The sequence below is a fragment of the Pseudorasbora parva genome, chromosome 20 (assembly GCF_024679245.1).
Source record: "Pseudorasbora parva isolate DD20220531a chromosome 20, ASM2467924v1, whole genome shotgun sequence".
In the NCBI taxonomy this organism is placed as follows: domain Eukaryota; kingdom Metazoa; phylum Chordata; class Actinopteri; order Cypriniformes; family Gobionidae; genus Pseudorasbora; species Pseudorasbora parva.
The window spans coordinates 43,798,024-43,815,569 of NC_090191.1; the positions used below are offsets into that span (position 1 = coordinate 43,798,024).

General features: G+C 40.7%; 2 protein-coding genes across 10 annotated transcripts in view; one reads left to right on the top strand and one right to left on the bottom strand.

The window, feature by feature from the left end:
• eps8a (EGFR pathway substrate 8a, signaling adaptor) overlaps positions 1–5,864 on the bottom strand; it is a 38,741-nt gene extending 32,877 nt beyond the window's left edge. For all 8 annotated transcript variants that reach the window (XM_067428578.1, XM_067428571.1, XM_067428576.1 and 5 more), the window contains exon 1: positions 5,678–5,864. The gene's annotated coding sequence lies outside the window, so the exon portion shown is untranslated. The remainder of the gene's footprint in view (positions 1–5,677) is intronic.
• Positions 5,865–9,424: 3,560 nt separating this feature from the next.
• On the top strand, positions 9,425–14,918 carry mansc1 (MANSC domain containing 1). Of its 2 annotated transcripts, XM_067428227.1 has the most exons (5): positions 9,426–9,735; positions 10,564–10,656; positions 11,138–11,428; positions 12,171–12,311; positions 13,664–14,918. In XM_067428227.1, the coding sequence occupies exons 3-5, from the start codon at positions 11,227–11,229 to the stop codon at positions 14,743–14,745; spliced, it is 1,425 nt and encodes a 474-aa protein (XP_067284328.1). In that variant the 5' UTR covers positions 9,426–9,735; positions 10,564–10,656; positions 11,138–11,226; the 3' UTR covers positions 14,746–14,918. The 2 variants fall into 2 exon arrangements, with proteins under 2 accessions (XP_067284329.1, XP_067284328.1); XM_067428228.1 differs by lacking the exon at positions 10,564–10,656 and having other exon boundaries at positions 9,425–9,735.
• The last annotated feature ends 2,628 nt before the right edge of the window (positions 14,919–17,546 follow it).

Below are 17,546 nucleotides of genomic sequence, written 5' to 3' on the forward strand. Positions count from 1 at the left end.
ACACGCAACTGTGACTTCAAAACACTGAATAGTGACTATAACATGCAATTGTGAGTTCATAACACGCAATTGTGACTTCAAAACCCTGAATAGTGACTATAACACGCAATTGTGACTTCCAAACACTGAATAGTCACTATAACACGCAATTGTGACTTCAAAACACTGAATAGTGACTATAACATGCAATTGTGAGTTCATAACACGCAATTGTGACTTCAAAACACTGAATAGTGACTATAACACGCAATTGTGATTTCATAACACGCAATTGTGACTTCAAAACACTGAATAGTCACTATAACACGCACTTCAAAACACTGAATAGTGACTATAACACGCAATTGTGAGTTCATAACACGCAATTGTGTCTTCAAAACACTGAATAGTGACTATAACATGCAACTGTGAGTTCATAACACGCAACTGTGACTTCAAAACACTGAATAGTGACTATAACACGCAATTGTGACTTCAAAACACTGAATAGTGACTATAACATGCAATTGTGAGTTCATAACACGCAATTGTGACTTCAAAACACTGAATAGTGACTATAACACGCAATTGTGACTTCAAAACACTGAATAGTGACTATAACACGCAATTGTGAGTTCATAACACGCAATTGTGACTTCAAAACACTGAATAGTGACTATAACACGCAATTGTGAGTTCATAACACTCAATTGTGACTTCAAAACACTGAATAGTGACTATAACACGCAATTGTGAGTTCATAACACGCAATTGTGACTTCAAAACACTGAATAGTGACTATAACACGCAACTGTGACTTCAAAACACTGAATAGTGACTATAACACGCAACTGTGACTTCAAAACACTGAATAGTCACTATAACACGCAATTGTGACTTCCAAACACTGAATAGTGACTATAACACGCAATTGTGAGTTCATAACACGCAATTGTGACTTCAAAACACTGAATAGTGACTATAACACGCAACTGTGACTTCAAAACACTGAATAGTGACTATAACACGCAACTGTGACTTCAAAACACTGAATAGTGACTATAACACGCAACTGTGACTTCAAAACACTGAATAGTGACTATAACACGCAACTGTGACTTCAAAACACTGAATAGTGACTATAACATGCAATTGTGAGTTCATAACACGCAATTGTGACTTCAAAACCCTGAATAGTGACTATAACACGCAATTGTGACTTCCAAACACTGAATAGTCACTATAACACGCAATTGTGACTTCAAAACACTGAATAGTGACTATAACACGCAATTGTGAGTTCATAACACGCAATTGTGACTTCAAAACACTGAATAGTGACTATAACACGCAATTGTGATTTCATAACACGCAATTGTGACTTCAAAACACTGAATAGTCACTATAACACGCACTTCAAAACACTGAATAGTGACTATAACATGCAACTGTGAGTTCATAACACGCAATTGTGACTTCAAAACACTGAATAGTGACTATAACATGCAACTGTGAGTTCATAACACGCAATTGTGACTTCAAAACACTGAATAGTGACTATAACACACAACTGTGAGTTTATTACATGCAATTGTGACTTTATAAGACGCAAATGTGGGTTTAAATCCACGATAGTGTGTTTATATTAAAATGAAATGATTAGGTTGCAGCTTTCCAGTTCATTTTAGCGGTTAATAAGATTATCAAACTGGTGCAAGTGGCAACACAACACTAAACATCATCATTAAAAAAAACACACTCCTCTCACAACTCATGAGTCAAAACTCATTCATGAACATCACACTTTCAATCAATCAATCGATCATCTTTATTTATATCGCTCTTCTCCAGCGCCGATTGTGTCAGAGCAGCTTCAGTGTTAAACAGGACAATACTGCAGCAGAATTAGATTTGCCTGTACAGTCGTTCTGGAGTAAACAGTGATGTTATCAGCTTATTTGTTTGTGATTAACTCTTTTTACTCGGCTAAAGAAAAATAAATTGTTTATCAGGACATTTGCCATTTTCTGTCGTTTGACGTGTTCTGAAACCCTGTGAGAATCTCTCACAGAACGCCATAATGACTTCCCAAAGATCTGCCACAGTAATGATAACTTTACAGAAGAACGACACAAACATCCAGAAATACTCCAGCCCAATCACAGGCCTCAGGCCACAGAGGAGGAGGAGGTTTCACACGGGTCCTGTAGTCCCACAGGAGGAGCGGAGGAGGTTTTTAACCGCTCAGAAATGCCTTCAGTTCTGCTCTTTCTTCCACAATCAAGCAAACGTCTTTCCACAAACTTGCAACTCTTACTTTTAACACACAATTCTGACTTTATAACACGCAAATGTGAATTTAAAACACTCAATTGTGACTATAACACGCAAATCTGACTTTATAACACACAATTGTGAATTTACAACACGCAATTGTGACTTTATAACACAATTCTGACTATAACACGCAAATCTGACTTTATAATATGCAACTCTGACTTTAAAACACGCAATCGTGAATTTATAACATGCAATTGTGAATTTATAACACGCAATTGTGACTAACACGCAATTGTGAATTTATAACACGCAATTGTGAGTTTATAACATGCAATTGTGAATTTATAACACGCAATTGTGAATTTATAACACGCAATTGTGAATTTATAACACGCAATTGTGAATTTATAACACGCAATTGTGAGTTTATAGCACGCAATTCTGACTTTATAACACGCAATTGTGAGTTTATAACATGCAATTGTGAGTTTATAACATGCAATTGTGACTTTATAAAGGGCAATTGTGACTTTATAACACACAATTGTGACTTTATAACACACAATTCTGACTTTATAACACAAAATTCTGACTTTATAACACACAGTTCTGACTTTATAACATGCAATTGTGAGTTAATTAATAAAGCAAACGCCTTTCCGTGACACTGACAGAGGCTGAAGATGAACAGTCAAAGCTCCTCTGTGAAAACTCAGCCCTGGAACCCTACAGGACCAGCTGAAGATAACACCGCAGCTCAATGAAATTAATGGAAACATTAGCGGTTATGTAACACGCTCCATATTTAACCCTGTGGCATTGGGACCTGCAGTACTCATAACACCAATTACTGGAACTCACTGGAGACACCAACTTACAGTCCCTATTAAGATTTGTTAACCATTTACTGCCATACGCAGAACTGCCTCAGTTCACGGCTTCTCAGAATACAGAGATACAGGCAAGGTTCACAAAGAGCTAAACCACCGTTCCTAAATACAGACAATAATGGACTTATTCATGAAGTCTGATCCCTAAATTTTATTCAGAATACAGCATAGATGACATATCAAATGTTTAAACTGAATGTATAATTTTAAGGGGAAAAATAAGTTGATTTTAAATTTCATGGCATCAACACATCTCAAAAGAAGTTGTGCGAAGGCCATGTGTGTCATCCCCTCTTCTTTTTACATCAGTCTGCAAACATCTGGGCACTGAGGAGACGAGCTGCTTAAGTTTAGGAATAGGAATGTTGTCCATTCTTGTCTAATACAGGCTTCTAGTTGCTCAACTGTCTTAGGTCTTCTTTGTCGCATCTTCCTCTTTATGATGCGCAAAATGTTTTCTAATGGTGAGAGATCTGGACTGCAGGCTGGCCATTTCAGTGCCGGATCCTTCTTCTGCGCAGCCATGATGTTGTAATTGATGCAGTGTGTGGTCTGGCATTGTCATGTTGGAGAATTTAAGGTCTTCCCTGAAAGAGACACCGTCTGGATGGAGCATATGTTGTTCTAAAACTTGGATAGACCTTTCAGCATTGATGGCTCATAATTGAGTGATGTGTTAATGAAGTCTGATCTCATAATCATAACTGAGTGATGTGTTAATGAAGTCTGATCTCATAATCATAACTGAGCGATGTGTTAATGAAGTCTGATCTCATAATCATAACTGAGCGATGTGTTAATGAAGTCTGATCTCATAATCATAACTGAGCGATGTGTTAATGAAGTCTGATCTCATAATCATAACTGAGCGATGTGTTAATGAAGTCTGATCTCATAATCATAACTGAGTGATGTGTTAATGAAGTCTGATCTCATAATCATAACTGAGTGATGTGTTAATGAAGTCTGATCTCATATTCATAACTGAGCGATGTGTTAATGAAGTCTGATCTCATAATCATAACTGAGTGATGTGTTAATGAAGTCTGATCTCATAATCATAACTGAGCGATGTGTTAATGAAGTCTGATCTCATAATCATAACTGAGTGATGTGTTAATGAAGTCTGATCTCATAATCATAACTGAGTGATGTGTTAATGAAGTCTGATCTCATAATCATAACTGAGTGATGTGTTAATGAAGTCTGATCTCATAATCATAACTGAGTGATGTGTTAATGAAGTCTGATCTCATATTCATAACTGAGCGATGTGTTAATGAAGTCTGATCTCATAATCATAACTGAGTGATGTGTTAATGAAGTCTGATCTCATAATCATAACTGAGCGATGTGTTAATGAAGTCTGATCTCATAATCATAACTGAGCGATGTGTTAATGAAGTCTGATCTCATAATCATAACTGAGCGATGTGTTAATGAAGTCTGATCTCATAATCATAACTGAGCGATGTGTTAATGAAGTCTGATCTCATATTCATAACTGAGTGATGTGTTAATGAAGTCTGATCTCATAATCATAACTGAGCGATGTGTTAATGAAGTCTGATCTCATAATCATAACTGAGTGATGTGTTAATGAAGTCTGATCTCATAATCATAACTGAGCGATGTGTTAATGAAGTCTGATCTCATAATCATAACTGAGCGATGTGTTAATGAAGTCTGATCTCATAATCATAACTGAGTGATGTGTTAATGAAGTCTGATCTAATAATCATAACTGATTGATGTGTTAATGAAGTCTGATCTAATAATCATAACTGATTGATGTGTTAATGAAGTCTGATCTAATAATCATAACTGAGTGATGTGTTAATGAAGTCTGATCTCATAATCATAACTGAGTGATGTGTTAATGAAGTCTGATCTCATAATCATAACTGAGCGATGTGTTAATGAAGTCTGATCTCATAATCATAACTGAGCGATGTGTTAATGAAGTCTGATCTCATAATCATAACTGAGCGATGTGTTAATGAAGTCTGATCTCATAATCATAACTGAGCGATGTGTTAATGAAGTCTGATCTCATAATCATAACTGAGTGATGTGTTAATGAAGTCTGATCTCATAATCATAACTGAGTGATGTGTTAATGAAGTCTGATCTCATATTCATAACTGAGCGATGTGTTAATGAAGTCTGATCTCATAATCATAACTGAGCGATGTGTGTATAACCATGGATTGAGAAGCGGGCGAAAGCGCGTGCTTGTACCTGCGCGTGACTGGCTCTGCCATGGCAACCGGGACAGTATTTACCGCGCGCAGCCATTAAACCACCAAACGGAACATGATCGCGAACACACAATCATAACAACACGACATTAACACAATAAAGAACAACACAATACCGCCATGGGGACAAGCGAGCTGTAAGTCGCGTTTAAAGGGAATAAATGTACAAACACCGCCAGTACACAAGCCACAGTTCACAAATGCAAGTGTGTGTGTGTGTGTGTGTGTGTGTGTGTGTGTGTGTGTGTGTGTGTGTAACACGCTCACCTGTTTCTGTGTTCCTCCTCGCGTTTACCGCATGACAGAAGCACACACACACACACGGTTCGTCGGTGACTGTCAGTGTGAGTTTTTCGGTTTAATGACAAAAAGATCCGCTGCTTGTGTGAGTTTGACTCGCGCTCCGCCTCACCAACACCCGCGCGCGACCCGCTAGCGCCTCCATGCGCGCACACGCGTCATCTCACCTGAGCGCGCAGGTGACCCTTCATATTCCAGATTTACTTAAAGGGTTAGTTCAGCCCAAAACGAAATGTCTGTCATTAACTCCTCTCCCTAATGTCGCTCCACACCCGTCAGACCTCCGCTCATCTTCACACACAGTTTAAGATATTTTATATTTAGTCCGAGAGCGTATGCAAGTGTATGCACACTATACTGTCCATGTCCAGAAAGGGAATAAAAACATCATCACAGTAGTCCATATGAGACATCAGTGGGTTAATTAGAGTCTCTTGAAGCATCCAAAATACATTTGGGTCCAAAAATAACAAAAACTACGACTTTATTCAGCATTGGCTTCTCTTCCGCGTTTGTGTTCAATCCTCAAATAAAGATTCAAACGGTTATGAGTCAGCGGATTGTTCGTCCTAAACAGAAATAAGATTATTTTTCTCACCATATTGGCAGATCATTTTGCCTGTTTTAAAACTCATTTTTATTTTATTTTCAACAAAACAAGCAAAAACTATCTTCAGTCGGTTTACTGATGTAGTAAATGCATCTTGATTTAAGAATTGTGAGATGTTTAGACTGGAAACGAGACAGAATGACTGAGTGAGAAGAGCGTGTTTTGCAGTGTGTATAGACTTTATATTGTATTGCTCAGAGGTCGTGTGTGTTTTCAAGCCTCTCCGTGGTTGTTCTGTCGGGTTTAGTGAATGCATTTTGTTTCTAAATTCGTTGCAAAAATGTCTGTCCATCTCAGAGCAGCTTTATGGGATGGCCTTCAGTTTAATTTCATTCAGTTCCCGTTCTTCAGGAGCTTTCCTCTGATAAACCCTAAAGACTAGAGACGACCATACAGCCCCTGGGTACATGCTCGTGTGTGTGTGTGTGTGTGTGTGTGTGTGTGTGTGTGTGCGTGTGCGTGTTTGTGGAGGGTAGGGTAGGTTTAGGGGCAGTGTGTGTATGTGTGTGTGTGTGTGTGATGGGCAGGTTTAGGGGCAGTGTGTGTGTGTGCGTGTGTGTGTGTGTGTGTGTGTGTTTGTGTGTGATGGGCAGGTTTAGGGGCAGTGTGTGTGTGTGTGTGTGTGTGTGTGTGTGTGTGTGTGTGTGTGTGTGTGTGTGTGTGTGTGTGTGTGTGTGTGTGTGTGTGTGTGTGCGTGTGTGTGTGTGTGTGTGTGGCTTGCTCACTTGTATTATTTTACATTAATGCACTGGTCTTTAATAATTCCCAAAACATTAGAACAAAATCAAATGATGAACATGTTGCAGTAAAATATAAACAATACGCCAGTGTTACTTCTTCAAACTCATTATGATGATTGTAGTTCAAAGTCATCACATGTTTCTTTTATTATGTGTCGGGCATTTATACTGCCGATCATATCGTGTGAATTTTGCAATAAAATACGAAAGGGTAAAATCTTTAGCAGAGGATGGTTTCGATCCATCGACCTCTGGGTTATGGGCCCAGCACGCTTCCGCTGCGCCACTCTGCTCCCGCCCAACCTGCGTGCGGACGCGGCATATAAACACAAACCCGCGCCAATATATCAGCGCGCCACTGACACTGACATTACAACGATCCCTTACTTTATATTCATCTTATATTCATACTCGTATTATATGTATATGTACACATCTATAGATATTAACGGGAGATTAGCAGCGGTGGATGAGATGACCTAGGCCTGCAGGGGGCGCTATACACGTCAATAAAACGAAACAATTAAAAGAAATAACTGCTCATTTTAAAGTAAAAAAAGATGTCGCTGATATTTAAAACATAAATTGAGAGAACATTCAATCTCATAAAAAAATAAATTCAAGATATTATGAATGTTGTTGTCAGAGCAGCGGAAGAGCGCCCTCTAGTGCTGCGCATGCGCGAGTGCAGCGTCACACACCAACGACACACTCAACAGTGTTTGTCTTCACAGCTTTATTTCGCCATCAGTGTGAGTTTACCCGGCTGACTTTAGTGCAGACACACACAAACGCGTTTGCGTTACTTCAATGATAAACCATATTAAATGATTAAATGTAAAAATGTAAATATTCTGCGCTTCGTGATTCTGACCAGCAGGCGGCAGTGACGCGCGAACAGCGCTTGGCCGGCGGGAGTCTGTGAGGAATCATGGGTAATGGAGTTTTTCAACAGACGAAAAACGACTTGATTATTTAATACATTTACGAAATTTCATTACTTATTATAACAATGTAATTAATAAAGCTTATGAAAGATTGTTAGAAATGTGTGAGTGTTTATTTTCAGAAGGTATTTACGTTAAAAATCTCTCCTCTCAAAAAAGCTTTAAAAATACCTCGCATATTGACCATTTTCTCCTCTGTAATGTTATAGTAATGTTAAAAACGAGTTTTTTGCGATTAAAACAAATAAAAACAGCGAGTTGTGACAGCAATGAAGATCGTTTAACACCCTTATCCAAGTAGGATGCGATAATATTACGGTGTCGTTACATTTAAATTTGTGCCGAATATTTACACAAAATAACGATTTTGCAAACGTATTTGCATTCCCAAAAAATATCAATGTGTTCTCTGATTAACAAATTACCCAGTAGGTAGATTTTTATTTTATTTTTTAGTGTGGATCATCCCTATTTGGATAAGGGTGTTATGATATTCATGACAGCAGGAGGCGCTGTTTAAAAACTAACAAACAAAGGTCTGAGAGTGCGGATCATTTGTTTTATTCAAAAACTTTATTAAATCTTTACGATACAACAGTGAGAACACACAAAGAGTCAGAAACGACAAATAATAGACAAGAGCTGAGCCAGGGGGAGTTTATTAAAGCCTAGAGCATTTAGCTTTAATTATGGATGGAGTGTACTGTCTCCTTACCAAAAGCAATAAAAGAAGGGTTAAAAATGACCAAATTAGGCCTTGTGAATTTGATATTTCCCTAAAAAGATCAATAGATTAATTAGGTATATTTCTTTTTTACTCGTTATCATGGAAACCGAACAGTACATTCTTCCAAAATAAGTTAAACTAAATACAATCGGAAGTGTAATTACAGGTTAGACAAACAGGAAAATATCCTTCATATGACACAGTGAGAGTTTTAAGGGCTTTAGCTGGGTGTAAGAAGCGTGACCAGGTAGGATTTAAGTTCCTTACGAAAAATAAAATGTAGGGCTATATCACCCTGAAATTTACATTTGTGTAAGAAAAACTTCGCTTAAAAAATAAAAAGGTTTATCAAAAAATATTGGTCCTCTGCATCTTAATCTGTCTGCACAGCTTCATCCTGTTGGACTTGCGATGTTTTCGTCACTCGAGGAATCATGGGTAATGGAGGTTTTCAACAGGAATTCAAAATGGCGGACAAACTACTGGATTATTTAAAAATACGCCTTCATACTGCGGGCTGACGGCTTCAACAAAAGCATAAATCATCGATTAACAATCTCTGAGATCATAATTACGATTACATTTAGTTTTTTAGCAGTATTGTTGTTCTCTGTAATGTTCTATCATTGTTAAATTTAGCAAATAAAAGCAGGAAGTGTTGTGACCATAGGGTTGTGACTCGCGTGTGTCGCCCTCTAGCGCTGCGCGTGCGCAACTGCAGCACAACAACACAATGCGCGCGCACGTCACATCTAAGAGTTCACAGTGACACTTACGAGCATTAGAGAAGGGTGAGAGAAATGAGCGCTTAATGAAGGAGTGATCATTTACTGCTGACCATTAGATCAGTGTGTGTGTGAGAGTGAGTGAGTGAGTGTGTGTGTGTGTGTGTGTGAGAGAGAGTGTGTGTGTGTGTGTGTGTGAGAGAGAGAGACAGCATCAGCATCAGCATCCGGAGGACAAAGACTCAGAAATGGGTCACAGCAGCGGCTGAGCTCGGGGTAGGTGATGTGTGTGTGTGTGTGTGTGTGTGTGTGTGTGTGTGTACGCGCGCGCGAATTGATTCTTTGGGCTTTTGTCGACACATTTGCTTCGTGATATGTGTGTGTGACTCGCGCATTGTTTTTTCAATAACATCAGTGATTTATTATTTTCTGTATTAATTCCTTCATTATGAGTTTATTCCGCGCGTCGAGCTTCCCGGTGTTTTATGTTTCATAAGGATTGCATCACGACACACAGTCTCCATGGCGACCAGCGGCAGCATCAGCACCATCACATCATCAGCAGTGTGTGTGTGCGTGTGAGAAGAGAGAGTGTGTGTGTGTGTGTGTGAGAGAGAGAGAGAGAGAGAGAGAGAGTGTGTGTGTGTGTGTGTGTGTGTGTGTGTGTGTGTGTGTGTGAGAGAGTGTGTGTGTGATATTGTGTGTGTGCATGAGTGTGTGTGTGTGTGGGTGTGATTGTGTGTATGAGTGTGTGTGTGTGAGAGAGAGAGAGAGAGAGAGAGAGAGAGAGAATGTGTGTGGGTGTGAGAGTGTGAGTGTGAATGTGTGTGTGTGTGTGTGTGTGAGAGAGAGAGAGAGAGAGAGAGAGAGAGAGAATGTGTGTGTGTGTGTGTGTGTGTGTGTGTGTGTGTGTGAAAGTGTGTGTGTGTGTGTGTGTGAGTAAGAGAGTGTATGTGTGAGATTGTGTGTGTGTGTGTGTGTATGAGTGTGTGTGTGTGTGGTTGTGATTGTGTGTATGAGTGTGTGTGTGTGTGTGTGTGTGTGTGTGTGTGAGGGTGTTTTGTGCCACTTTTATGATGTTCTGTGATAAACGTTCCTCTACAGGGATCGAAGTTCAGCGTGTGTGTGTGTGTGATCTGTGAACCCCGATGACAGGAAGGCATCAGATGGAGATCAGCCTTCACACACACACCATCGGTCAGTCTCTCTTTATTATTATCAAAGCTCATATTATACACACACACACACTCATTATTAGCATGAAGACTCACGAGTGTGTATCAATAAATATACTTTAATCTTAGAGCTAATATCTTTATTACGCTAATGGAACGTTTGCTCAATCTTATTCATACATCGTGTGATGTTTGCTACTTGAGAACATTCTAAAGTAATAATTAATATCAATCAATCAATCGATCATCTTTATTTCTATCGCTCTTCTCCAGCGCCGATTGTGTCAGAGCAGCTTCAGTGTTAAACAGGACAATACTGCAGCAGAATTAGATTTGGCTGTACAGTCGTTCTGGAGTAAACAGTGATGTTATCAGCTTATTTTAATTTATCAGAGAGAGACAATGATGGCAGATCAGTGTTAGAGTTTATAGAATTAAATAAGACATAAGTGTGTGTTTTTGTGTGTGTGTGTGTGTGTGTGTGTGTGTGTGTGCGTGTGCAGTATTTCGTCAGATTGCACAAGCGCTGATGAGCGTGTGGAGCTCTTTGGACTCAGTGTGATAGATAAGCGCGTCTCCTCCGCTCCTCATCATGTGCTCTGGGCTCCTCCTCTCGGTTCTGCTGCTGTGGGTCGGGCCGGCTCTGGTTCTGCCGGCTCCGGACACCTGCTACTCCCGGCAGCACCGCAACGTCACCGTGGCTCTGGGTCCGACGGGGCCCCTGATGGAGGCTCGAACACGGCCCTCAGAGAAGGACTGCATCCTCAGCTGCTGCTCGGGGGACCTGAGGCCGGGTACGAGCACACACACACACACACACACACACACACACAAACACACACTCACTTATATAGCGCTTTTTACTGGTTTTGGAGCAGCTGGAGTTTGTTTATTAAGCGAGCAGGGCAACCACCCAGTAGAGCATTACAATAATCTATCTATCTATCTATCTATCTATCTATCTATCTATCTATCTATCTATCTATCTATCTATCTATCTATCTATCTATCTATCTATCTATCTATCTATCTATCTATCTATCTATCTATCTATCTATCTATCTATCTATCTATCTATCATGGACCAGCTGGAGTTTGTTTATTAAGCGAGCAGGGCAACCACCCAGTAGAGCATTACAATAATCTATCTATCTATCTATCTATCTATCTATCTATCTATCTATCTATCTATCTATCTATCTATCTATCTATCTATCTATCTATCTATCTATCTATCATGGACCAGCTGGAGTTTGTTTATTAAGCGAGCAGGGCAACCACCCAGTAGAGCATTACAATAATCTATCTATCTATCTATCTATCTATCTATCTATCTATCTATCTATCTATCTATCTATCTATCTATCTATCTATCTATCTATCTATCTATCTATCTATCTATCTATCTATCTATCTATCTATCTATCTATCATGGACCAGCTGGAGTTTGTTTATTAAGCGAGCAGGGCAACCACCCAGTAGAGCATTACTGTAATCTATCCTTTTTGACTCTGCTGCCGCTGCTCTGTCCCGAAGGTGTGGAGTGTAACCTGGTGGTGTATAACCCGCCGGAGCATCCCAGGGATCAGAACTGCCTGCTATTCCACTGCCCAAGTGAGAAGGATTGCCCGCTAGCGGAAGCCCGCGCCGGAGTCAACACCTACAACATATTCAAGGGTGAGCAACAAACACAGCCTGAAAACATCAGACCAAGTGCGATATATTCATCTAGAGTAGCCACGTGCATCAATGAGCCTTGGCCGCCCATGACCTAACATGTTAATCTTGAGTGGGAATATACTCAAAACGGCTCGCCTTCTTCCCATAGTGCATCCTGGGGCCATGTGTTCCCCAGGTAAGCCACACACACACACACACCCGGCCATCCACGTGATGTAGAAGAACACGTGATTCCTCAGACCAGGCCACCTTCTTCCATCGCTCCGTGGTCCAGTTCTGATGCTCACGTGCCACTGTTGGTGCTTTCGGCGGGGTCAGGGGTCAGAGGTCACCCTGACTGGTCCATACGCAACAGGGGTCAGCATGGGCAACCTGACTCACTGCGAAAAATGCTTTTCTTACTCAGTATTTTTGTCTTGTTTCTAGTCAAAATATCTAAAAATTCTTACAACAAGAAAAATTTACCTGACAAGCAAAAGTAATTGTCTTGTTTTGGGAAAAATAACTCAAAATGAAGAGAGTTTTTGCTTAAAATAAGATAAATAATCTGCCAATGGGGTGAGAAAAATAATCTTAATTCAAACAGAAAACAAGATTATTTTTCTCACCCCATTGGCAGATTATTTATCTTATATAAATAATATTTATATAAGATATTTTGCAGTCTATCACAGATTGTAATTAAAGTCTTCTTCCTCTTTGTTATGTATATCAATACAGTGCAAGATTATCCAACTCAAATCAATCGAGTCAGGTCGAAAGTAATCAGATTAATCTGAAAGTAACCCGAAAGTAATCAGATTACTCTGAAAGTAACCTGAAAGTAATCAGATTACTCTGAAAGTAATCAGATTAATCTGAAAGTAACCTGAAAGTAATCAGATTAATCTGAAAGTAACCTGAAAGTAATCAGATTACTCTGAAAGTAACCTGAAAGTAATCAGATTAATCTGAAAGTAACCTGAAAGTAATCAGATTAATCTGAAAGTAACCTGAAAGTAATCAGATTACTCTGAAAGTAACCTGAAAGTAATCAGATTAATCTGAAAGTAACCTGAAAGTAATCAGATTACTCTGAAAGTAACCCGAAAGTAATCAGATTACTCTGAAAGTAACCCGAAAGTAATCAGATTACTCTGAAAGTAACCCGAAAGTAATCAGATTACTCTGAAAGTAACCCGAAAGTAATCTGATTACCCTGAAAGTAACCCGAAAGTAATCAGATTACTCTGAAAGTAATCCAAAAGTAATCTGATTACATTACTAATTACAATTTTTGCCACGTAATCATATCATAATGTGTAAGCAATCCTGTAGTATGAGTGGTGTAAATGTATTAATCTCTTCAGGTTCAACTCATCCGACAACTAAAGGAAGAATAACAGCCAAACCTCCACCCAGTGTACAGACACAGCTGACCACGACACTACCCACAACAACAACAACAACAACAATACCCACAACCACAATACCACCCACTACAGCAACCACGACTACTACAATAACTACAACACCACCCACAACAACAACAACACCCATGACAACAACACCTCCACCCACAGAGTCCGAATCAACCATGATGCTTGCAACCGTCGCCGTGACAACCGCTTCTGCTACAACGACAACCACCTCCACCACACAGTCCACCGCTACAACCACAACCACTAAAGCGCTGCGGCCTTCACCCATCAAACCCAACCGAGCCAGAAAACCCAGCAAACCCTCCAGAGGAGAATTACACGCAGTGAAGCCCACCACACACACAACTACACCCACAACCACAACCACCAAAAGAGCTACAACCACCACAACTACACCAACAACCACCAAAATAGCTACAACTACCACAACTACACCCATAACCACCAAAAGAGCTACAACCACCACAACTACACCCATAACCACCAAAAGAGCTACAACCACTACAACTACACCAACAACCACAACAACCAAAAGAGCTACAACCACCACAACTACACCCATAACCACCAAAAGAGCTACAACCACCACAACTACACCCATAACCACCAAAAGAGCTACAACCACCACAACTACACCCATAACCACCAAAAGAGCTACAACCACTACAACTACACCAACAACTACAACCACCAAAATAGCTACAACCACCACAACTACACCAACAACCACCAAAATAGCTACAACCACCACAACTACACCCATAACTGCACCACCCACGCGTCCGGCGGCTGTGCTTGGAATGGAGAACGATTCGAAACACCGTGACTCGTTTCCGCTCAAGCCCAAAGTGTCGCGGATGATGTGGAAGAACAGCCTGGTGGCCATCGTGGTGATCACGCTTCTCTTCCTCGTGCTCATCCTCGCTCTGGTGGCTCGGAAGGCCATGGAGTCGTTCGACAGACGCCACTACACCCGGCTGGAGCTCAACGATCTGCACTACGAGGTGTAGCGGAAAACACGGACAGTCTGCGCGCTTTGTATCTTGATATATCCAGGCTGTTCGGTTTCCACGGGAGAGAAATAAAAAGCAATACACTGAACTCAGGTCGCCTCACGTGATGAGATGAAGACTGCACTGCAAAAAAATGCTTTTCTTACTCAGTATTTTTGTCTCGTTTCTAGTCCAAATATCTAAACATTCTTAAAACAAGAAGTATTTACTAGACAAGCAAAAGTAATTGTCTTGTTTTAGGAAAAATAACTCCAAATGAAGAGAGTTTTTGCTTAAAATAAGATAAATAATCTGCCAATGGGTGAGAAAAATAATCTTAATTCAAACAGAAAACAACATTATTTTTCTCACCCCATTGGCAGATTATTTATCTTATTTTAAGCAAAAACTCTCTTCATTTTGAGTTACAATTTTTTTACTTGTCTAGTAAATCTTTCCTAATGTAAGAATTGTTAGATATTTTGACTAGAAACAAGACAAAAATACTAAGTAAGAAAATATTTTTTTTGCAGTGTGAGATCTACTGTGAGAGTGTCTCTTGGGTTAAAGGGATAGTTCACCCAAAAATGAAAATTCTGTCATCATTTAACTAACCCTCATGTGGTTCCAAACCTGCATGAGTCTCATTCTTCTGCTGAACACAAAAGAAGATATTTGGAAGAAAGTTTGTAACTAAGCAGATAGAGCAACCATTCACTACCATAGTATTTCTTTCCCCTACTATGGGAATAAATTAGCCTGGATGCTAGCCGAACTCAGCCCCGCCCACAGCCAACTCAGCCCCGCCCCCAGCCGAACTCAGCCCGCCCACAGCCAAACGCAGCGTCGCCCCCAGCCAAACTCAGCCCCGCCCCCAGGCGAACGCAGCCCCGCCCACAGCCAAACTCAGCCCCGCCCCCAGGTGAACGCAGCCCCGCCCACAGCCAAAAACTAAGCCCTGCCCACAGCCGAACTCAGCCCCGTCCCCAGGCGAATGCAGCCCCGCCCACAGCCAAATTCAGCCCTGCCCACAGCCAAATTCAGCCCTGCCCACAGCCGAACTCAGCCATGCCCACAGCTAAACTCAGCCCCGCCCACAGCCAAACGCAGCCCCGCCCACAGCCTAACTCAGCCCCGCCCACAGCCGAACTCACCCATGCCCACAACCGAACTCAGCCATGCCCACAGCTAAACTCAGCCCCGCCCACAGCCAAACGCAGCCCCGCCCACAGCCGAACTCAGCCCCGCCCACAGCCGAACTCACCCATGCCCACAGCCAAACTCAGCCCCGCCCACAGCCAAACGCAGCCATGCTCACAGTTAAACTCAGCCCCGCCCACAGCCGAACGCAGCCCCGCCCACAGCCAAACGCAGCCACGCCCACAGCCAAACTCAGCCACACCCACAGCCAAACTCAGCCCCGCCCATAGCTGAACTCAGCCCCGCCCACAGCTGAAAACAGCCCCGCCCACAGCCAAACTCAGCCCCGCCCACAACATTTGAGCTCTGGTTCGGTCTGGACTTGATCCATAGAGGAGTAATTAGGCTGGAACAGAAAAAACAATGGGAAAAAAAGGGCGTTTTTGGGTAATGTGTGTTATTTTGGCAAGGTTGCTGTTAAAATTGCCATTCCTGGGTCTATATATCCCATAATTGAGGTGGCTTCAACCCACGGACATGGAGAACAACTGGTGGGAAAACCGCAGACTTGGCAACACAGTGCAGTTGAGCTCTGCTGCAGCCCAATGGAGCATCAGACTCATATTAGAGCTGAGGATGACCACGTCAGGATAGGAACAAATGGTTGCTCTATCTGCTTAGTTACAAACATTCTTCCAAATATCTTCTTTTGTGTTCAGCAGAAGAATGAGACTCATGCAGGTTTGGAACCACATGAGGGTGAGTTAAAGGGTGACAGAATTTTCCTTTTTGGGTGAACTATCCCTTTAACATCCTTAATTCTGTTCCTCTCCTGGAGAGCGACTGTACTTTCACTGCTTCAGTGTTTCACTAATGCACTTCTGCACCTGTTCTTGTGTCACACACACGCTGGAGACAGTCACACACACACTTCATATTTTCGGTGTAAACGAGCGAGTGTGTGGATGTTTGTAATGCCCACGGATGTGTTTTGAAACAGCATGATTCACTGAGATCTGTCCCGTTCACTCAGATTCTTTTAATCTTATTCTGCTTCGCTATTTTCTAATCTGTTATTATATGTCGTTGGTAAATCTTTGGTGAGCCTTGGCTTTTTCAGACACCTTGAGATTAATGTGAGTATCTCTCTTGCAAGAAATAAAAAGTCTTTTTCAACATTTACAAAGATCTCTTATTGCATTTCTGAGTTATACAACATAAAACAACAGATAATAATGAGTCAAAATCCTATTTCTGACATTTTGTCCGCGTGGGATTGGCCTGTTTTGTTGTTGACGGAGTGAACTTTATATTTATTTATTTATTTTATATTTAAAGAGCACATATTTATACAACTAACGAATATCTTGATTCATTAAAGCGGCATTAAATTGATCAAAATCATAATGGGAATGCAATTAAAAATAATAAAAAGCATTTCTTGCTGATTACCACCTGACAGGACTAACACACAAAATTTGTTTTTAGTTAAAAAATCTTTTGTTTACAAAAATAGAGTCCACAGATTAACAATTTGGTTATTTTTTTAAATTGTTATGAAGGACACATTTTTATATCAATACAGTGCAAGATTATCCTCTATATTAAATCAATGTGATAATCGAGTTGAAAGTAATCAAAAAAAAAGTAATCCAAAAGTAATCAGATTGCATTACTGT